Source organism: Felis catus, chromosome B2, assembly GCF_018350175.1.
Source record: "Felis catus isolate Fca126 chromosome B2, F.catus_Fca126_mat1.0, whole genome shotgun sequence".
Classification (NCBI taxonomy): Eukaryota; Metazoa; Chordata; class Mammalia; order Carnivora; family Felidae; genus Felis; species Felis catus.
The window spans coordinates 119292554-119316605 of record NC_058372.1 but is presented as its reverse complement, the minus strand read 5'-3'; the positions used below and the strand labels follow the sequence as shown (position 1 = coordinate 119316605).

At 40.2% G+C, this 24052-nt stretch overlaps 1 protein-coding gene and 1 pseudogene across 1 annotated transcript; both read left to right on the top strand.

Annotated features, from left to right (window-relative positions):
• Window positions 1–4622: 4622 nt before the first annotated feature.
• LOC101095743 (trace amine-associated receptor 6-like) lies at window positions 4623–5742 on the top strand. The gene has a single exon (XM_003986564.3). The coding sequence runs from the start codon at window positions 4649–4651 to the stop codon at window positions 5672–5674; it is 1026 nt and encodes a 341-aa protein (XP_003986613.2). The 5' UTR covers window positions 4623–4648; the 3' UTR covers window positions 5675–5742.
• Window positions 5743–12313: 6571 nt separating this feature from the next.
• Window positions 12314–23606, top strand: LOC102901115 (annotated as a pseudogene).
• Window positions 23607–24052: the final 446 nt, after the last annotated feature.

Here is a 24052-nt window from a genome sequence, read left to right as displayed (position 1 = left end):
AGTTGCCTGTCATAACATATTATAAATATTGTCACTGTTGGTTATAATGCAAACTTACAATGTCATATGTTTATAGAAGATGATATATTCAACAAATTATGTTTGGACATTTACCTTGGAGGAAAAAAGTTATATCCTTCCTCTACAAACACTTGAATATCTATATCTATATCATCTATATCTATGTCTATATTTATATGTGTATCTAAATAGATAGATGTTCCCCTGGGACAGATCTGAGTGTAAAATACAAAACCATAAGGGTGCCTGGGGTGGCTCAGTTGGTTAAGCATTCAACTTTAGCTCAGGTCATGATCTCACAGCTTGTAGGTTTGAGCCCCGCGTTGGGCTCTGTGCTGACAGCTCAGAGCCTGGAGCCTGCTTCAGATTCTGTGTCTCTTTCTCTCTCTGCCCCTCCCCCACATATTCTGTCTCTCTCTCTCTCTGTCTCAAAAATAAACATTAAAAAAAGTTTTTTTTTTTAATTCAAAACCATAAAAATTTAGAAAAAAAATACTGAATACTTTCATAGTTTCAAATGGAAAATTTTGGAAGATTTAACATAAACTTAAAATTTCCATATAATAAAGTTTAGAAAAGATAAACTTGGAAAAAAACTCACTTTGGAACATCTATTGTGCTCTAATTGATTTAGTTGAAATGAGCAAGACAGATTTTTTTTTTTTTCCAAGCACTTTAACCTTAAAAGCCAAAGCCCTGTTCGGAAAAGAAAGAGCTGATAGTCACTGGATTTGAGGAAGTTATGCACACTATCAAAATTTCCCTGTATTCCAGAATAAGAGTAGGAAAGATAATTGGATGGCCAAAATAAGGGAGAAAGTAGTGGGGATCTCTGAGACAGGAGCGCCCCATCTCTCCCTCTCTGGGACAGGGTTGAGAAAGGGCAAAAATTGACACGCCAGTGCAGTTGGTTGAATAATAGCCCCTTGAAAGAGATCCATATCCTAATACTTGGAACCTACCACTGTTAATCCTGTTTGGAAAAAAATATTTTTGCAGATGTGACTAAATTAAAAATCTTGACGTGGAGGAATCATCCTGGATTAACTGGGAGAGCCCTAAATGCTATCTCAAGTGTCCTTATAAGAAAGAAGCACAGGGAGCCGGCACACACCAAGAAGGCAGTGTGACCACACAGGTAGAGATTGGAGTGTTGGGGCCAGAAGCAAAGGAGTGCCAGCAGCCAGCGGAAGCCGGAAGAGGCCAGGATGGATTCTCCCCCACACCCTCCAGAGGGCGTGAGGCTATGTAGGCACATTGATTTTGGTTCAGTACAACTGATTCCATGTTTCTGCCCTCCAGAATTCTAAGAGAATAAATTTGTGCTGTGTTAAACCATCAGGGGCGGTGGTAATTTGTTACAGTAACCACAGGAAACTAACATAGTCAGGTAGATTTAAGGGGAAAAGATCCAAGTGCAAGGGAAACTCATTCTCCTTCCTTGTGCAGAACTCAGGGGGCAGAAATGGCTACATAGGCTGTCTGAGCATGCAGCTTGAGACAGCACCACAGAGCACCCCACTGCTCTGCATGGTACAAGGACAGTAAAAATTCCTGACCCCTGAGGGTGCCATGGAGTCATGACAGGTCCTCGAAACCCCACCAAATGTTTGACTGCCTGTGATGCCACAAGCGTAGGGGAATTCTTCTGAGAAAGGCAGTGGAACTGGCCGATAAAAGTAAGAATTAAAGGAGCCTTGCTGTCAGATATGAGGAATGACTACTCTGTGACAGAAGAGGACCAAAGTCCAGAGACCAGGAAGGACATCTTATTGGACATCATTGTAGGTAGATGGCCACCCAGATCAGATCTCTAATCCACAGAATCACTGTTGATGGGTGACTGACACAGTAGGGAAGGTAGAGAAAACCCAGATTGACAGAGAGGAAGTTTCTATCACCTGGAGGTTAGGGAGCTTGGCCCAGAAATGAGGTAAATTTATAATTGTAGAGCATAGAGAACACAAAACCTGGAGCTAAATTGCTTGGAATGCAAATCCCCAGCGCACCATTTACTAGACGTTTACCCTGGGCAAGTGATTAACTTGTAATGTTTCAGTAAAATAGTCACGATGACTTCATGTGTTCTTCTTGCTGTGACGATTTAATGATTTAATACATATAAAACACTTAGATATAGCAAGTGTTCAAAAGCTGTTCGCTACTGTTATAGTGATAGTTGCTTTAACAATACGGTAGCATGTCTTGCATACCTGAATCTGTGCCCTGTGATTCACGAAGATACTTGTGGGTTTTTCCGGCATTTCTGTAATGTTTTAGGTAGGATTTCTGTAAAACAGATTGTTAAAAGCCATAACAATCTGATAATGAGCTATTATCCGAATTGTAAGAATATTCATACAAAGATGTTAGGTAGGTGCTCTGCAGTTATAGTAGGCTGAGAAATACCTGATTGCTATGATGAGACAGAGTTGAAAGAGAACTTCAGCATGTTTTCAATTTCCTGAAAGTAATTAGCAGAGGCTGAGGGGAGGGGAGAGATGTTGGAAGGAGGGAAGGAAAGCAGCATGCCCCTCACCGTGCCACACGTGGGTGGTCTGGAACACGCATAAGAGACATCGGATCCGTAGTCTAGAGGCGGCTATTGTTAAGCACATTATGCAGAGTTTCGGGTTGTGTGTACATCCATTTTTCCACTTGGAGATAGATGGCCATTTCATCCTAGAAGACACCTACAGACACAATCCTAATCGGTTCGTGTGGAAATGAGGCAGACTACACACCTACTCTGGGAGAAGAGAGTGGAAAACCCAAATTGACTGAACTTAAGGCTACTGCATCCCATGACATGGGGGTTTTTAAGAGAGGTAAAGATAAGTTACAGAAAAATCAAGAAAATTGCCTTCTGTGGTAGTTGAGATCTTCACCTGCTAATAAATATGCTTTGTTTACCTGCCTGCACTAGTCATAGGATAAAATCTAAAATGATCATTGGGGTGTTCAAAGCTGTGCAGAGTTTTGAAACTTTCCCTGTTCTATACATTAATACCTTCCTGGAAGGTATTAAGAGCCTTCTAGATCTGGCTCTCAATCTATACCCCCAGTGAATTCTATGTATTCACCCAATTCTATTAGTTGCTGATGTCATTTTTCACTTTACCCTTTTTACATGTGTCAACTTTAACTCAGAGCACAGTGAACTGTTATTGTTATACCTCTGTCTCTCATATTAACATGGATACCCCCTGAAGTGCAGGACACATTCCTTGCTTATTCTTGTATCTTCAAGACTCTGATACAAATAGATGCTAAATAAATAAGCATGAACAATGCATGCATGAATGACTGGACTGCACATGAATTTATGGGTATTGTGGGAGGACTTACCCTCTGAATCTTGTGATTACTGAAGCATCTTTGCCTTGTCACTCAAAGAGAATGCTCTCAAATCGCACTTTGGAGTAAATTTTATGTAATAGGCATTTTCAGTAGAGACCTTGATACCTACAAAAATTTCTTGTATTTTTATTTTGCTAAAATTTTTTAAATGTTTATTTATTTATTTTTGAGAGAGAGAGAAGCACAAATAGGGGAGGGGCAGAAAGAGAGAGAGGGAGACACAGAATCTGAAGCAGGCTCCAGGCTCCAGGCTGTCAGTGCAGAGCCCGACGCGGGGCTTGAACCCATGAACCATGAAATCACGACCTGAGCTGAAGTCGGATGCTTAACCCATTGAGCCACCCTGGCTCCCCGCTAAGAATTTTTTCAGTAATGAATAAGTGTTGAACTTTATATAATTTGCTTTCCTCCTTCAGATATGTTAAAATGGTGAATTGTATTATTTTACTTTCTAATGTTAAGGCAAACTTCCCTTCTTTGTATCGACTCCAATCATGATGCATTATCATTTCGTATATTTCTAGGTTTGGTTTGTTAAACTTCTGTTCAGGATTTTTGCATTTATTTATATGAGTGAGGTGTCCTTTCGTTTATGTTTTTCACATAGTCTCTGTTGGGTTTTAGTATGGAGGCTATTCTATGCCAAAATATGAATTTTAAGTGGAGAATATTAAGTTTCTGCTCTCTATTCACACCTTGCACTACAGGGACTCCACTTGATTTGCGATGACTTGAGATATGGGATTTGGTGGTGCTTCTTGGGATCTTTTTTGTCATTAACGTCACAGACAGTTTTGTGGGGGGTGGCAGTAAAAGGTAACTAATAAAACACAAGTCACGCAATTATCGTTAACTGGCAAAAAGGAATATCCCCTATATCAAAAGCAGGTAATAAAAGACGTTCGATAAGTTGCAAGATAAACAAAATCTTTTGTGGCAAAAGCAAACTTGCCACAGTCTTATGTGAAGTAAAATTCGTATTGGATTAAAAAAATTGGCTCAACTACATGCCAAAGAGTAAAAATAAAAATGATACTAATAGCTAAGATTTACTGAGCATTTAAATTGAACATAGTACTATTTTATATGTTGTGGGCTTAAAATAAAATGCATATGACAGGGCACAGTGATAATATCTGATAACTACAACAGGGGTCTCAGTTAAAAAGATCTTTTCTCCGCCTTAGGAAATAAGAAACCGCTCTGCTTGGTGCGACTGGCCAAGGGCAGAACTTCTCCACGTTTGCAAGCTGTTTGCAGCAGCACCATGAGCACCAACCCGTCCCCCGCGGCATCCGAGCAGCTCTGCTACCAGAACGTGACCGGATCCTGCGCGAAAGCCCCCTACTCGCCCGGACCCCGGCTCATTCTCTACACACTGTTCAGCTTGGCGGCTGTGCTGGCCGTTTTTGGAAACCTCCTGGTGGTGATTTCAATCCTGCATTTCAAGCAGCTGCACTCGCCAACCAATTTTCTCATCGCCTCTCTGGCCTGCGCTGACTTTCTGGTGGGGGTGACCGTCATGCCCTTCAGCATGGTCAGGTCTGTGGAGGGCTGCTGGTACTTTGGGGCCAGCTTTTGTAGCCTGCACAGTTGCTTCGATGTGGCGTTTTGTTACTCTTCTCTCTTCCATCTGTGTTTCATCTCCATCGACAGGTACATCGCTGTTACTGAGCCTCTGGTCTATCCCACCAAGTTCACGGTGTCCGTGTCGGGGACATGCATCGGCATCTCCTGGATCCTGCCCCTTGTATACAGTGGTGCCGTGTTCTTCACAGGTGTTCATGATGACGGGCTGGAGGAATTAGTAAGTGCCCTCAGCTGCGTAGGCGGTTGTCGGCCACTTATAAATCAATTTTGGATTTTGATAGATTTGCTATTATTTGTCACACCTACTTTTGTAATGATGGTGCTGTACAGTAATATTTTTCTTGTGGCTAGAAAACAGGCTATAAAGATTGAAAACATTGGTAGCAAAACAGAAGCATCAGGGACATACAAAACCAGGGTGAGTAAGAGAGAGAGAAAAGCAGCTAAAACCCTGGGTATCACGGTGGTAGCATTTTTGATCTCCTGGTTACCGTACATGATTGATTCATTCATTGATTCTTTTGGGGGGGTTGTAACACCTTCTTATGTCTATGAGATACTTTGCTGGTTCGCTTATTATAACTCTGCTGTAAATCCTTTGATCTATGCTTTATTTTACCCTTGGTTTAGGAGAGCAGTAAAACTCATTATAAGTGGTCAAGTATTAAAAGACAGTTCCTCAACCATAAGCCTGTTTTCTTAATGATCCTAAATTTCAAATCGAGGAATCTGTTGCTCGCGTGCGAATTTCCCCAGAACTGTGGCATGAATCACGCTGTATGAAGATGACCCATCAAACTGCAGAGGAGAAATAATGCCACAGTTTCAGTAGCATAATTTTATGTTTTTACTTTCTCAGTGAACACCTTTAAGCATTTGAAAGAAATATGTTGACTAAAAAATGGCTGACGTAAGTTCATATTTTCTAGTGTCTTCAAATCCGTGCATTCCCTGCTTTGTCAATTGTTAATTCTTTTCCTTTTCAAGGCCTCTCGTTAGGCTTACCCTTGTGTCACCTTCAAAGGTTGCCTGGGTCCACGTTCCCTGTGAAAGTCTCGCTGTCCCTGTCATCCCTGGACTCTGAGCACTTGACTTCCATTTTAAGCAGCTTGTTTCTTGGGTCTGGTCTTTTTCTGTAGCTCCTACAGTTCTCTGAGGCTTATTTCAGACTCCGAAATGGACTCGTGATTTATATTTTGGGGCATATTTTATGGAATAATTCTGAACAGATGATGCAATTTCCACACTGGTGATTGTTCTTTCATGGGACTGTTTTCTCAGCCTACGCGGTGAGCTATTTTACCTTTCTGCTGTTGTGGAGGGCACTTTTCTGGCATTTTTTTTCTATAAAAAAATATCCAAAGTAGTACATTGTTGATGACAAAAATAGCAATGCATTGCAAGTTATGGAGAAAGAATGGATTATTTAGGAAGTGATGGTGTGGCATACAGCTTTTTGGAAAAGAATGTTAAGCATCTTGCCTCATATCATGAACAAAATCAAAACTAGTATTTCCAGATGTTAAAAAAAAAAAAAAACTAGTGTTCTTAGAATTTTTCGTGGTAGAAATCATGACTGAACATCTGTATAGATTCAAGCACTCAATTTAATTTTTTTTTTTAATTCAAAGGAAACGAAGCCTAGTTCGGGAAAAATTAAAAAGTTACACTTGGAAAAGTCTGGGCAGCACACATGGTGAAGGTTAATAGATTTAAACATGTAAAGGCTTTAACAAAACAGTAAGACAAGGTTGACACCTGACTGGGCATATGACTGGTGATTCCACAGAGAAAAAATATACGAATGTTTAATAAACACATTAAAGTGCAAATCTAAAAATAACTTTTAAATGCTAATGAATGTGTGATATGGTATAATATACCAAATTGGCAAATATTTGAAGTTTCTATAATACCCGATAATTAGAGTATGGGAAATTGGATACTTTCATGCAAGTAGATTATAATTACATACATCTTGGGAGACTATAACTTAGTATCTCCTTTGTGAGAGGAATTAAAAATTTAAGGGGCGCCTGGGTGGCTCAGTCGGTTGAGCATCCAACTTCAGCTCAGGTCATGATCTCACAGCTCATGAGTTCCAGCCCCATGTCGGGCTCTGTGCTGACCCCTCAGAGCCTGGCGCCTGCTTCAGATTCTGTGTCTCCCTCTCTCTCTGCCCCTCCCCTGCTTGCACTCCCTCTCTCTTTCTCTCTTTCTCTCTCTCTCTCTGTCTCAAAAGAAACATTAAAAAAATTTTTTAAAAAATTTAAAACATACGTGTCACTTGACTCTATAGCTCCATTTCTAGAAAGTAACCTTAAGAAAAGAGCCAGCCGAGAAAGCAAACATGACAATAACATTCATTGTATAACTTTTAATTATTAACTGGGAAAAGCCAAGGTCAATATGGGATAAATTAAATAAATTATGCTCCACCTATGTAATGGAACATTATGAAACTGTTAAAAAGTGCTAATGAGTTCTGTATAAATTGACATGGAAAAAAAACCACAATATATTTTTTGACTAAAATCAAAATAAAACAGGGGCGCCTGGGTGGCTCAGTCGGTTAAGAGGCCAACTTCAGCTCAGGTCATGATCTCGCGGTCCGTGAGTTCGAGCCCCGCATCGGGCTCTGTGCTGACAGCTCAGAGCCTGGAGCCTGTTTCAGATTCTGTGTCTCCCTCTCTCTGACCCTCCCCCGTTCATGCTCTCTCTCTCTCTGTCTCAAAAAAAAAAAAAAAAAAAATTAAAAATAAAATAAAATAAAATAAAAATAAAACAAAACCCAAACACCCTGATTGTAAAACCCCAGATTACATAACACTATAAGTAATATGGCCCCTACATATGTATATTTCCATATGCTCTTTTAAAGTCTAACTTTATGTATAGTGGACAATGTGTGTATATATGGAGGGGTTACTGTGTCATTTATCTTTATCATTGCGGTGTTTGTGATGAAAAATTAATGTATCAAAATTGACATTACTATTTCACAATATCTGTTTTACTTGAGTACTGAGTCAGGTTTGTCTGTTTGCTTGTTTTAATCAAATGAGGATTTTCTTCGAGTATATATCCCTAGCATATTTTGTCTTACATAAGGAAACTAAATTGTAGCTGCATTGGTATATTTTAGGAAGTACCTCTTAAAAGTGGTTAAAGTATCTTAAGAGTTACATCATAATGTTATCAAAATATTTTTAATATTGTTTTGAGTTGCACACTTTCATGGATCACACTTTGTACTTCTCTCTTTGGGGCTGCTGGAATTGAGTGTAATTACAGTTCTGGAGGCAAGAAAAGGTGTTAGGGGAAGTCCTGAGGAGGGTCAGTGGTGCACCGTAAGGCAATTTCCCCAGGGAAGGCCATTATAGCTTTTTGAAACAAAGGAGAGTGCCCTCCTCAGGCAGAAGTGGACCAGCTGCCTCTTCCAGCAGAGAAAGGCTTGTGAGAATTAGAGGGCAGGGGTAGTCAGTTTTATCAGGACCTGCCATAGGTCAACATTCTAATATTTAGAATCTTTATTTCCTAACCAATGCCAGAATTTTAGCAAAAGATGCTCTGGGAGTTTGAGAATTCAGCTTGCATGGTAATTCAGCCAGCTCTGGAATTGGGCCTGGGGCTTGGTTCTCAGAAACTCAGTCCTATGGCTATGGCAGAGAGGGGATTCTTTCCAAGTATTCAGGGAACGTTCCAATCCTTCATATGGGCCTTGAGCAAAGAATTCAAAGACTCTCAAGCTCATCATTTTCTTTCCCCAGGTTCTCCAGAGCAGTTAAAAGAAACTAGCCAATGTATTACACTTCTGTTTTAACTAAAATGGGGTATGGCAGCAAATCCTTGGTCACCAGAGTCTCGTCTTCTGTAGGCACTTGATTACAGGTGTCTACAATAATAATTTGAGTAAATGTTTTGCCACTGTAGGCTACGGGCTAAAAATTCTCTTTCTACCTCTGGAAATGGGGTCATGAATGCATCAAAGAACCAATTCCAGGAAACCCAGAACCTATTCAGAGAACTCATCTTAAGATTCAATTCCTCTGGAATATAGTTCTTTTATCATTTTATGGAATCGGTCTTTATTTCTGAAGGTATGATCTGTCAGGATTTTCATATTGTCCAGTATTTATACAGCCATAACAGCATTCTTATGCTCATTATGTGAATAGCATATATTTTTTTAAATTCTTTTTTCCTTTAAACAGTGTGTCTCTTCTAGACAGCAATAGTGGAGATTTACTATTTCTATGCAGCCTGACAATTTTTGTCTATTAATTGGAGAGTTTAATCCACTTACATCTGATATAAATTTTACATATTTAAGTTAATTCTATTATCTGATATTTGTTTCTCATTTGTTACTTTTGTATTTTGTTTCCCTGTTGCTCCTTTCTTGCCTTAGTTTTTGTTAAAAGAAAAACCACTTTTAGTTACCATTATTTTCTTCTTTGGGCTTCTTATACATGGAGAAATATAATATGTAGACTTAGTAGATTCAATATTATTAGGATGTCCAATCCTTAAATGTTACCAGGAAAATATAACAATCTTAAATATGTATACAGTTAGTGGTAGAATATCTACACTCGTAAACCATAAATGACAAAACTAGAAGGAGAAATGAGCAAATTCACTGTCCTGATCAAATATTTCAGTATGTCTTTCTGTAACTTTTATAGATGAAATTTTACACCAATAACAAAACCACAGGTTTTGTTTTTTTCCTAAAAATGGACAAGGTGATTCTAAAAGTTGTGTGAAACATAAAGACAACAGAATAGCCAAAACAATTTTGGAAAGAACAGCAGGGTGGAAAGCTTACATAACTTGACTTTAATACTTACTATCATGTTTCGGTTAAGACAATCAGGTATGAACCTAAACACAGAAACAAGATCAACAGACTAGAATAGAGAGTCCAGAAACAGGTTCACATGTACATGGTTGACTGGTTTTTGACAAAAGAACAAACATCATTCACTGGAAAAAGAATAGTCATTTCAAGAAATGCTGCTGGAAGTACTAAATACCCATATCTTACTACTGCTAATGCTACTAAACCTCAAACAATAATAATAATAATAATAAAATTCCTCACAACATATTTAAAATTAATATGACATGAATCACAAAAGTAAACATTAGGAGTAGAATTACAAGAATTTCAGAAGGAACATAGAAGAAAATAGTTGTGACAATGAGTTAGGCAGAGGCTTCTCAGGTAAGAAACGAAGTCGCTAACCAAAAAAAAAGTTGAACTTCATTAAAAGTAAAACCTTTACTCATCAGAAAAACACTCGCAAGAAATCGAAAAGTCCAACATTCGTAACATATATTTAGAAAGGACTTGTACCCAGTCCACTCAGTAGTAATAAGAACTCTTAAAACCCAATTACAAGTGGGCAAAAATGTTAATGAATAGTTCACCAAAGTGGATACATCAATGGCCAATAATAACATGAACAGATTCTTAATATCACCATTCATTTCACTAAAAGCATCGCGAGATACTGCTAACATCGCCTGGACTGTTCAAAACAAAAAGAAATGGGAATACTGATATTGAAGACAACTTGGAGCAGGTGGAATCCTCACAGATTGTTTTGGGGCACGTAAAATGGTGCAATTACTTTCCAAAACAGTTTGTAGTTTCTTGTACAGTTAAACATAAGGTTCCGATATGATCTAGCAATTCTACTCCTAGGTATTTCCCAGAAACACATGAAAACATATGTCTACGCAAAGAATTGCACATGAATGTTGATAGCGAGTCTGTTACTAATAACCCCAAAGTAAACACAATAAATGTCTATCAACAGGTACATGGATAAAGTAATTGTGATTTATTCATATAATTGATTGCTATTTAGCAATAACAACGAACCACTAAATATCGCCAATAAACGGATGAATCTCCCAGACATTAAGCTGAGAGAAAGAAGGTCACAGAAGAGTACATATTGTGTGATTCATTCCCCGAGTGATTTTTAGACCTCACAAACTAATCTGTAATAGTAGAATGAAGATCACTGGTTGCCTAGGGCAGGAGAAGAGAAATGGGTGAGATCTACTACAAAAGGCTCAGGAAGTTGCTGCGGCATTGAAAATGTTCTATATTTTGATGGCAAAGATGGATCTATTTATTGTAAGTCATCAGCCTGAACACTGTAAAAGTGTAAATTTTCCACACACAAATTATCCCTCATAATGAAAAAGCTGGTTTTTAAAAATGACCAGAACTCATTTATTTAAAAACAAAAATCTTTTTCAAAGCCTAAAGCTGAGCTCTGTTCTAGAAAGCTAAGAGGAAAAAGAACTTTGTCAATGGTAAAATCTAAAGTATAATGTAGGAATATCCACATTCCAAAGATTTTTCTTCTTTAATATCTTCCCAACAGTTCCCATTTAGAAGCAAACTACCAAATAAACAAAAACAAAAAGCCTTAGCAGACACCTGCTTTTTAGGTGGACATATACTTCCTTTATGTATTTCCATGAAGAAAACGCTATATTTCCATACCCCCATTTTTCCAAATCAGAATTATTAAAACTCAACCTTAGACATTCCAGATGTTAATAAATGATTATGCATTTAATTTCTTTAACACAAACCAACAATGAAAAGGAGAAAGAGCTTATTTGAAGGTTTTAGTGACAAACAGGAATCACAAATAAATGGTTCTTACAAAAATGATAATGCAGTCTCCAGTAATTGGGAGGAATGAACAATATGGCTTTCAAGTTCTATACAAAGGTTTTTAAGGAGAGGCACTATTTCTATTTCTATTTCATGAAAAAGTCAGATGTCGTCCGGAAATTGGAAGAGTATAAACTTATTTTTAGCCTAAAGATAATCATTATTTAGATTTTTTTTTCTTTCCACACCTTGCACTATGGGGATTCAATCTTCAGGGCTCTGGGTATTTGGAATTACTTGGCTACTTTCCTGAGGGGACAGAGTGATTTGGGCATCGATAAAGCTCTGATAAATTTAGGGGGAAAATGCTAATAAAAAGTGGCATTATGCATGCATCACATAACAGCTCTTTTGATGACCAATGCTTCTCAGATATGAACTAGTAGGCGATACGGGGAAAATATTTTTTAATTAAAATAAACAGCATCTTATGTAAAGATGAAAACTAACTGCTTATTCATTGCAAAGTGAAATATTTTATAAGGTGAGGATATGAATCAATCACTTTTTAAACATGAAAATAGGGAATTTTACTCACAAAGAAATAGGGAAAGAATGTACTGGCAATTACTGGTATGTTGTATATATCTTTTTTTTTCCCCCTAAGGATTTTTGAAAACTGGAATGCCACTCTTAGCCGTAGAAGACAGTTTCCCGGGTATCGAAACGATGAATCATGAGCAGTGATTTGCTCCCCCCTGCAGCTGGGCAAAAGTGCTTTGAGAACCTGCATAGATCCTGTGTCAAAACTGCCTACTCACCAGGCCCCCGCATGATTCTCTATGCAGTGTTTGACTTTGGGGTCACGCTGACCATATTTGGAAACCTCTTGGTGATGATTTCGATTCTTCATTTCAAGCAGCTGCACACACCTACAAACTTTCTGATTGTGCTCCTGGGCTGCGCGCACTGACTTCTTGGTGGGGGTCACTGTCATGCCCTTAAGCACGGTGAGGTCTGTGGAGAGCTGCTGGTACTTTGGGGAGAGTTACTGTAAATTTCACTCTTGTTTCGAAGAGTCTTTCTGCACGCTTCTATCTACCATTTGGGTTTTATTTCTCTCGATACATACATGGCTGTCACTGACCCTCTGGTCTACCCTGGGAATCGCCTTCCTGTGATAGCTTTCACTATCACTGATAGGCTACCAGTGATAGCTTTCCTGATTTCATGGGTGCCATGCTTCATTGATCCAATAATCAATGCCTTCTTGGGTTTCATCACACCCATATATATTTATGAAATATTGGTTTGGATTGCTTACTATAACTCAGCAATGGACCCCTTAATTTATGCTTTCTTTTATCCTTGGTTTCAAAAAGCCATCAAACTGATGGTCACTTGGCAGAGAAGATCTTGAGAGAGAATTCCTCAACAATAAATATATTTTCTGAGTAAGTGTAAGTGATGGATTGAGAATAGATTCACAATGAACATGGCATTGGGAAGAAGAAAAATGAATCATAACTGTGCACGATCTTCTCATGTGACATAATCGCAGTATGCTTCAGTTTTGACCCAAACACTTAAATTCAGGCTCACAGTTCAAGTTCATATAAATGCAACATCAAAACCCATTTGTGGAAGGAAACGGCACGGCCTTGGAGCCAGAAATGCCTGGACTGCAATGCCAACTTTGCCATTTAGCACCATGACCTTGGGCTGCTTCATTTCCTCTGAGCTTAACTGTACTTCTCTGCTTACTAATCACTCCCTGGTAGGATTTTTCAGAAAGATTAAGACAAGAATACAAAGGACCTAGTATATTTTTGTTATTCTAACCCTGCCTTTGATTACTTTATATTAGTTCTGCTCAAGCTATATCTTCTCTTTGTTTCCTTGTAATATTTTTTTAATAAACTGTAAATACAACTAAGAGACACTTAAGGAGGCAGTGGCTCTTTGCTCTGACAGGGTAAAGGAATGGGTCTGCACTGCCTGGTGTTCAGATTGATGGGTCCAAACGTGTGATTTCAGAGCCAGAAAAAAATCAGTCAAGAGACATATCTCTTAACTGTAATATCAATGCAGGCATTTACAATGGGAAAGATAAATGGCATCATAAAAAACATTTATTCAGTAAGCTTCCTCCGGGTAAGTCTCCGCATAGAATTACAGCAGGCTTCAGGAAATTTGCCAGTTAACATATGGTTAAAGAAAGGGTTTTAAGATTGTCATTCATCATGTTAAGATTAATATTCAAATTAATTTATGTTTTATTCATGTAATTGAACTTTGTTCCAAAAACTACTTACAGAAGCCTTCAAGGATATAGGTGAAAATGTAAATTAAAAGTATGTTCAAAAGGAGAAAGGAAACTGAAATATAGGGCATAAAAAGAAGCCAAGAAAGAATCTGCAAAATACGTTTCATATGACCCACAAACTTGGTTCACGGGTGAAAAAACAAAGCTGCACTAGTCATGCAATTCACCGTGGATAAACCAAGCCAGTTATTTCAGAGACTTTTCTTGGTACTAAGACTGAAGGGTGCTTTATGCCCCATGAACAATGTGATACGTCACTTGATGTGGTTCCAGCTCTTTTATTGCCATCAGACACGGAGATTTTTTTTTAATATTTTTTTAACGTTTATTTATTTATTTTTGAGAGACAGAGAGAGACAGAGCATGAGCGGGGGAGGAGCAGAGAGAGAGGGAGACACTGAATCTGAAGCGGGTTCCAGGCTCTGAGACATCAGCACAGAGCCCGACGCGAGGCTCGAACTCACAGACTGAGTATCAGATCTTGGGAGCAGGAGTGAATATATATCAGAATATTCTTGCTGTATTTTTCAAATTTCTAGAATAATTTACATCAACAGTATCTACTACACAACTTTTCTGTTCTTACACAAATGCTGTGAAGTGGTAAACCTTTCCTGAAATAGTGTATCATTTCCAATTCTACGGTGCTTATGAGAAACTGTCTTATCTCTCTCTCATCTTTATTGGATTTTATATATGATTAAAGGCACCCTAGAATGTTTAGTATCATTTTACCCACAACTCTTCAGTTCCAACACTGAATATCATCAATGTCTTACGATTCCAGTGGTTTTAGTGTAACGGCGTTTTCTCATTCTGTTCCACAGCCAGAGAATCCTCCTCCGGACTCATTTTAAAGATAAAGAAGCTAAAACAAAAGTGTTTAAGAACTCTGGTGAATATCTTAAAGCTTCTGGATTCAAGCAAGCACTTTCAACATCTAGTTTAATACATTTACACTTGTCTTTTCTCTCTCTGTCTCTCTCTCTCTCTTTTTTTGGGGGGTAGCCTCTCAAATAGATTCGACAAACCATTCCATTTTTATCACTTTCTTCCTAGACCAACATACTATGGTACTTTTATAAGTGTTTGAAACTTTCGCTTGGAAGACACCACCTACTTCCCTCATTGTTCTCTTCTGTGAACTTATTCTGGTTGTGTGCTGCCTTTGCTATTGGCCTTTGCATCAGTGAACATTTATTAAGTGCTTCTGTCTGGTGTGCAACACGGGGGCTCTGGAACTGGAAAGATATAACAATAAAGCCAATTTCAACCTAATAATGATTTATCCATGTCACGGAGCCCTCACTGGGTGCATGGGATCCCTTACCTGCACTCTCAGTCTTCTCAACAACCCTGTAAGAGGGCAAATATTATTACTTCTATTTCCTAAGTGAGGAGCCTGAGGCTTAAAGAAGTGAGTAGAAGGCCAAGGTAGCATATTTATTCAACAACAGAATCTTATTCATAGCCAGGCAGACAGACCAGTGCAGCAAACACCAACTATTTTTTGCCAGTGCAGCAAACACCAACTATTCTTCCTTACAGAGGAGATTGTGGCCCCACCTCTGTATTCAGGTCATTGGGAGCCATTTGGAACATGGGACTTTCCTTCTACCAAGGGCAAGTATGAGCATCATAAAGAAAAGTGCAAAGTTCTTTGGGGAGATGGGGACATCGGAAGGAGTAATTGATTTGCTATGGTGTAACACAATTTTTTTTAACATTTATTTATTATTGAGAGTCAGAGACAGATGGAGCATGAGCATGGGATGGGCAGAGAGATGGGGACACACAGAATCTGAAGCAGGCTTCAGGCTGAGCTGTCAGCACAGAGCCCGACGCGGGGCTTGAACTCACAAACCGCGACATCATGACCTGAGCTGAAGTCGGACGCTTTACCGACTGAGCCAGGCACCCCTATGGTGTAACATTTTAATCCATAGTTTTCCACTCATCTGTACTCCTTCATTCTGGAAATACTATTTTTTTTTAATGTTTATTCATTTTTCAAAGACAGAGAGAGACAGAGCACAATCAGGGGTGGGGCAGGGGTGGGTGGGTACACAGAATCTAAAGCAGGCTCCAGGCTCTGAGCTGTCAGCCCAGAGCCAGATGCAGGGCCCAAACTCACGAACCGCGAGATCATGACCTGAGCCGAAGTCGGATGCTCAACCGACTGAACCACCCAGGGGCCCCTTGGAAATAGTATTTGACTGTACAACGCTTTTCCCCCTGAGACTGAAGGGAGGGCCATTCAGATAAACTGTATCTTAACTGCTAAGTCAGGGTTGGCCTGCACATCATGCACAACCATGATCTTGTTGCTTTATACTATTCATTCTTTGGCTCCTTTGCACCTTTTCTCCACACAAATCCCCCCATCTCATCTAATCATTGTTGAGATTAGAAGTTTCATTTTCTTTTTTCCACGGATCAATTGTTAGTACGTTATTATGAGTAACAGTATGATTATGTTTGCTCATGTATTTAACAGTCCCTTGCAAAGTCTCTCTTTGTTTTTCCATGTACAAAGATGAAAACAATAGAGCTTGTAGAAACATTTCTGTATGTCCTCCTTTCTCAGGAACCGCTCATTGTGTCCATGACATTACTCTCTGCTTTCTAGTGATCTGGTGTTCATAGTTGTTTATCCCAAAAAACTTCATGACTTAGGAGAATGTCCCTCTTGTTCTTCTTTATACCCCCAGCTGGACCTTACACTGTACTTGGAAATAATGGATAATCAATAAATGTTTACTGAATAAATAGATGTGTATTCATTTAAATATAGAACATTTTTAATAAGTTTATATAGAGTGTGCCTGGTCACATTGAGAAAATAATAGAATTTCCTTCAAGCTCTATTGATAGGAATGGCTCTTACCTCTTTAAAAACCTTATACTAAGCGTATTTGGGGTTGTCTTTCTCTCCACTCTTGATTTTTCAATCGTTTGATCCTATCTGACCTTTCAGATTCTGTATGGATCATTCTTTATGCCTCACAGTGCTTATCATTGTCAATGCTGCAGAAACATACGCGTTTATTTGTAGTATACGAGTGTGACCATTCGTGGTTATGAATTTTATTTGAATTACCCTGTGACAAGAGCCTCATTCCCTAACTATAGGGCATTGGTAGTTGAATTCAAGGGACAGAACAATTCCAAATCCAAACATGTATTTTTCTACACTCCCATTACCACCTAGACATTAGACTGTGAAGGTAGACTCGTCATGGCTTGAAACTGAAAGTTATCTTTAAAATAATCTAAATTAAACCATCCTCTGTTGGACGCAGGCTGCGGCTTATGTAACCCGCGCAAGGTCTGATTGCAGTCATCTCGTGAATTTGTGTAGAGTGTCGGCCACACTCCAGCAGCATCCAGGTGTGCACAGGGCCCGAGTGGATGCACCCTCTTGTCCTCCAACACGGGCTCACAGTACAGCCGCCCCTTCCTGAAGGTTGCCTCAACTCTCCTCCATTCGATCTGGCTCACCTGGTTCTATAGATTCATGGTCTGCTCAAATATATACACAGACACATGGGGTTCTCAGTTAGCTTTGAAGAATTTTACAGGACTTCAGGTACAATGACAATTTTTTTTTTAATTTTTTTTTCAACATTTATTTATTTTTGGGACAGAGAGAGACAGAGCATGAACGGGGGAGGGGCAGAGAGAGAGGGAGACACAGAATCGGAAACAGGCTCCAGGCTCCGAGCCATCAGCCCAGAGCCTGACGCGGGGCTCGAACTCACGGACCGCGAGATCGTGACCTGGCTGAAGTCGGATGATTAACCGACTGCGCCACCCAGGCGCCCCTACAATGACAATTTTAACCAGAATTAGAATCCTGGTTCAGAAACGAAAGTCCCTGAGAACTGGAAAAGAATTTCTCCATGGCCTTCGAGGACAAGTACTCTGAGGAGCAGCGTGATGCCGGCATGATGGCCATCCCTTAATTTTAAGCTGTTTCTTGGTGGTCCCTGTTGAGGAGCTTTGAAGATTTTCTTTTTGTATTTGTTGCATTGCTGCCTGTGTGGTCTTTTTTGTTTGTCTGTCCTCTTCGCATTTTCAATCTGAAGCCTCGGACCTTTCTTTTACCCAGAAAAAGCTTCCCCTACAATTGCTTTCAATATTTTCCTCCGTTTACTCTTTGTGATTGCTCTTTCTGGAGCTTAGGATTTTTCCCAGGCTCTGTTGGAAAGAACAGCTCTTACCTCTCTGGTAACCTTATACTGTGTGTATCTTGGGTTGTGCTTTACTCTGGTTTTTCAATCAATTTGATCTCATCTGGTTTTTATCTTTCAGAAATACTTTTGGGGACATTTCACTGGGATTTCAGGAGTAAGGTACAGTGCTTAATTATCTTTGTAGGGCTGATTTTCTGACGGTAGGCACCAATTCAACCATTCCAGTTGTGAAAACACTGAAATGCTCACTACTGGTTGGTAAATATCTATTTCCCTGAGCCTCCATGAACCACCTGTTTATTTTCCCTAGAAAGTCCTCCCCAGACTGCAAAGGCTCCTCCTGATCCAGCTCTTGAAAGATCAATGCAAGGCTGGGGCGCCTGGGTGGCTTGGTCGGTTAAGCGTCTGACTTCGGCTCAGGTCATGATCTCACGGTCTGTGAGTTCGAGCCCCGCGTCGGGCTCTGTGCTGACAGCTCAGAGCCTGGAGCCTGTTTCAGATTCTCTGTCTCCCTCTCTCTGACCCTCCCCCGTTCATGCTCTGTCTCTCTCTGTCTCAAAAATAAATAAACGTTAAAAAAAAAAAAAAAGAAAGAAAGAAAGATCAATGCAAGGCTAAGGAGGACATCTCCAGGGCTGGCTCTGCCTGTCAGCATAGCTTGCATTTTGACCGCCATTGCCTCCTCGGTCTGCTTTACAGTTTTTTTACTGTGTTAAAATATCAACCCTGACTATTGAGCTGGAAATCAAGTGGTCACATGCTGAAGAGCACTTCATCAATGATAAATTTATTTTAGGTCATGAATGCTTAAATAGGGGAAATTTAAGAATGAATTCAGAATTACCGAATGATCGTTTAATTAATCATCATTTGTTTCTAAGAAATGAATGCGATCTCTCAAAATGTGTGGTAGGGTGGTGGGACGTATTCTTCAAATTAGTCAGGAAAAGCATGAAGGAATGAGTTTCTGGTCATCAGATTCATCCTTCCTGCCTGCTAGTTTAATTGGAAGTCTGACTCATTGAATATGTTACTAGATTTGAGACAGTCTGAGCTTGGTTGCATCACAAACATCAAATGGCTTCACCATTCTATCTACTAGAGCAGGCAAACACCCTTTGACTCTCCCTTACTCATTTTTAATAACACTCTAAGCAAATCTTATTGCTTTCCACTCAACTTCCACTACTTATAAGCCCATTATAAACTCTAGCTAATTCAGATTAAAATTTTAAAATCACACCCAGTTCCATATTCTTTCAGTGGTGTCGAGGCCCAGGCCCTTGGGCCCTAGAGTACAGAGGAGTGTATATCTACTTTTCGCTCTTTCTTCCTCTCTCCTTTTCTGCTGCCTCCAGAGTGGGGCAGCAATGGAATAAGGAGAATATTACTAATGGGACAAAAGCTGTCCTCACGCCTGGTAGGGTCACTGTCTTGGTGGACAATGCCCTGAATGTGCCAGGTACCTAAGTGGAGGCTCTGTGATGAGGTGTATACATGACTTCTTTTGGGGGGCCGGGGAGCCTGCCCGCCATCTGGTCCCCTGATATCGGTGAGCCACTCCAGTTGAACTTCCAACTCCTCCTTAGAGTCTGTCCATGAAGGGAAACCTTATAGACCTTTCTTTCTAGGGTCTCTCCATCCAGGGAACCACTCCATTGAAGCAGGTACTGGCAAGATGATTCAAACTGATTCCCTGTTTAGATCTGCTTATTCAGTAGCCCTGCTGACCTGCCCTGTCTTCATGTCAAGTAGGGGAAAGTAGAGTTGGAGGAAGGTGGCTGTGAGGCAGCCAGGCCAGCAGGAAAAGAGGCCTGTCTTGTCACCTGCTCAGGTGGCACTGATGCATGCCAGGGAGCAGAAGGTTGGACTGTGTCCTGCAGGGCTGCCTGAAGAACCCACATACGCACTGCACAAGGGGGATGTTACTGGAAGGCTCACAACACCAGGGTCGTGAGCATGAAGCAAATGTGATGAGGAAACCAAATTCGGTGTAAAATTATTGTTCTCCTCTTCTTCTACTCTACCTGTTCCCTATGGAGTGGAGCAGAAAAGGAGGATGCGGTAAGGAATGAAACATCAGATGCGTCCCATCCCTGAAACCAGGCTTTTTAAGTTCAGACTTGGCTAGCATTGGAAATAGCGAGGGCAGGGATATTCAATTAGATACAGACGATAGTTTTAAACTTGAGTTTAAAATTGGAGTCATTTAATTTTTAGAAATTGAATTCAATAAAATTGAATTTTTAACACTCACGAGTGACTGTAGAGATATGCCTGAGATTTAACGAAAGAATAAACAGGGAAGATTTGCTAGAGCCCATTTTAGAGACTGTGATTTGGGGAAAAATTAATTTCATGCTGCTTCTCATCCCAAAGATTTCCATAAGCAATTAAGACACATCTCTAAGAAATACTTGTTAAACACAAATTAATTATGTGATGAATCAAAATGAGAACTGATTCAGTTATTCATTAACTTGAAGGATTGCTTGGACTGGCAATTGAACATATGGATTTTGTAATCAATGCCAACCACTGTTCATTTACAGTTTAACCCTCTGATTCTGATTAGTGTTTGGTTACCTCTAGCCTCTAGTCCAAAGAGACAAGAGTACAAAACATTTCTCTCCCCTTCCTCTCATTAACAAATGTATGAGTGTGAGCACTGGAAAGAACGCAGAGATCATTAATGCATCTTTCTTCCTGATAATGAGAATTGTCTCACACTTTCAGTCACTGGGGAGATGTTTATTTAATGACTTTTTATGTTAGGAATGTCTGAGAAGTTCAAAACTTTTAAAGTGATTGTCGAGTGCAGAAAGAGACTGAAAACTTTGTATGATGCAAGATAATCAAAAGTTTGCTTCCAAGTCCTGCCCTTGATGTTAGAAAATATAATCCCTGAAAAGCATTGATTGCCACTTACCCTTGATCGTTATCTGATGCATTCCCTCAAGATGGTCTAATGAGCAAGATAGGAAGACTCATACATGTGCAAGAATTGTAGATTTAGGAAATGCCTCTAATTTACATGGCATCTCAGCTCTGGGCTAGTTGCTATTTATAGACTAACCCCAGATATGAGTGTATAAAATAACCTAGATTCTGCTAATAACTTTCAATGATATAGAAGAAAGAAAGAAAAGAAAGAAAGAAAGAAAGAAAGAAAGAAAGAAAGAAAGAAAGAAAGAAAGAAAAGGAAGAAGGGAGGGAGGGAGGGAGGAAGGAAAGAAGGAAGAGAGAAAAAGAAAAAGGAAACTTGCATAAGAATTCTTTTTCTTAGTAGAAACTTCATATTTCTTTCTCTAGAAGGTTGATTTCTTGGACATCTGCTTCCATTGGATCATGTCAGATTTATTAACAGTCCTTATTACTTCATTGTCTTTATTTAGCTTAGAGTTGACCAAGTGCTGCCCAGGTTTATTTGAGGAAGTAATAAAAGGCTTACCTGCTGAAAATACTATGTTTGCTATTAAAAATATCAGTGGGGAGCCCCTGAGTGGCTAAGTCGGTCAAGCGACTCTCGATTTTGGTTCAGGTCATGATCTTGTGGTCCGTGAGTTCAAGTCCTGCATCAGGCTCTGTGCCGACAGTGTGAAACCTGCTTGGGATTCTTTCTCTCCCACTCGGTCTACCCCTACCCCCTCACTCTCTCTCAAAAATAAATAAACTTAAATTTTTTTTTAAATAGTAATGGGTCAAGATAGTGGTTTCTAGACATTTGGATCAGAAATAATAAAACTGGTTAAAAAATTTGGAGAACTAAACAGATTAATTACCAAATTTTAACTTTGCCAACTTAAGGTCATGATAAATAAGCAGCAATAGCACCAGGGACAACTTCCAGGTACTTTGCCATAATTTCATGTGAATAATGTTTTAATATCAAAAGCTGAAGAAGAATATAACCTAAGAATAAAGGACAGTCCTGTAAATTGAATAAAATTTCCATCATGTGACACATGTCCCATTGTTATTTTTTCTCATCTTTCTCCCCCCAGTGAGAGGTTTGCCAAAGTCCAGTGCTGTTCCCAGACTGGCATCTCCGGATAAGACAACACCAAAATGCATAACTGTTGAGAAATAACATTAGAGACATGTTTCCTTCTGTGTGGAGTCCCTGCACCTTCCAGAAACCTAGCCCCCACCTGATGACTGTGCTTCCCAGCAGGCAGGTGATGAGGTGGGTATCCTCCTTTGTTCGTCCTCGTGGTCCTAGAACATTCTTTCTTCACCCTCCCTGAATACCCATCTCCTATGCTCTCCTCAGTATTGTCCAGCAGGGACCCCAGGGTGCTCTTTCCTTATTTCACGTGAGTGTTTAATACCCTGCACTCTCTCAGTCTCTCCAGCACTGCTCTCAATGCATACAACATGTAAAACATAAATACCTTGCTGTATTAGTGCTTGAGAAATAGTAATTCGTAAATAACATAAAAACAAAAAAAAAAAAATAGAACTGTCATATGATTTAGCAATTCCCCTGGATATATACCCAAAAGAATTAAAAGCAGGATCTCAAAGAAAAAAAAAAGAAATATTAATTCCTATAATCATCAAAATAACTCCACGAAGAAGGTAGTATTGGTATCCCCCCTTCACAGCAGAGAATACTGAGGCCCAGGAAGGCTGAGAAGTTGGGGAGAACTGGATTCTAGCCTAGACCGACTGGACCCAGGGTCCATGTTCCGGTCCATGTGCTAAGCTTCCTTTGGGGTCCTGGAAATCCTCTCCATCCCACCTCAGTCTCTCACTCACACCCTCATAGACGTTTCCAAATTAGGGCATCATGAAAAGGGGTGATTTTTTTTTTCTCTTTAAGCCACAGGATACCCTCTGGCTCTCAGACTAGAAAACGCATTCACAGAAACACTAACTTTGCCATTCAAATTTCCCCACAGGGCCTGGAGGGAGCCAAACCATGCCGTAAGAGTCCCCTTCCATTCCAAAGCCTTTCTTGCCAGTGAGGAGGGTACACACTAATAAGCAACCAGTGTAGACTCACTCTGCTTTGCCTGAGTACCAAACTTAATGACAGGGGCACCTGGGTGGCTTAAGTGTCTGACTCTTGAGTTAGGCTCAGGGCATGATCTCATGGTTTGTGGGATCGAGCTCCATGTGGGGCTCTGCACTGAGAGCACAGAGCCTGCTTGGGATTCTCTCTCTCCCTCTCTCCCTCTGCCCCTCCTCTGCTCACGTTCTCATGTTCTGTCTCTGTCTCTCTCTCTCAGAATAAATAAAGAAACATTTTAAAACGTATAAAAAAAAAAGCAAAACCCAAATGACATTCTCGGTTACAGAGGCACAGGTTCAGGCCATCTTAAAACAAGCAGTTCTTTTCTGTGTAGAGTCTGATCTGCCCACATCACCCACTGTTCAGAGGCCAGGAGAAGCACGTGCTCATATGCTCCCTAACTTTGTGGGCGGAAAGTACCGTGGCCGTGGCAGTAGCTTCTCCTTCTGACGCAGCCCCTAAGGGTGCATGCATGAACGGACACGTATGCACACAAGTGCACGCACATGCGTATGCACATATGTGTGCGGAAATGGCCCAGCCTTTGGGATCTCCCTGCGTGTCTTCACGCAGAAATGCCACACATTCAGCCCCCGCGGCCCCTCTGTGCTCTCCCAGCCCAGCAGATCCTCGCGGAGTAATTCTACCCCGGCGCCCAAAAAGGCAAAGGAGACCTAACCCATTGTGTGCCCCTCAAGACTGTCGAGGCCGTGAGAAACGAGGCCCAGACCAGAGTTGGCTGGGGAGATGCGACAACGAAGTGCGATCCTGGATGGGATCCTGGAACAGGAAGTCATTAATGGAGACGCTGGTGGCATCCAGATAAAGGCCGGAGTTCGGTTAACTGTATTCTACCAAAGGCAGTTTCGCAACCGTGACAAAGGTCCTGTGGCAAT

Excerpts from the sequence above, each read along its gene's own strand:
- LOC101095743 (XM_003986564.3), top strand. The coding sequence starts at position 4,649 with ATGAGCACCAACCCGTCCCCCGCGGCATCCGAGCAGCTCTGCTACCAG.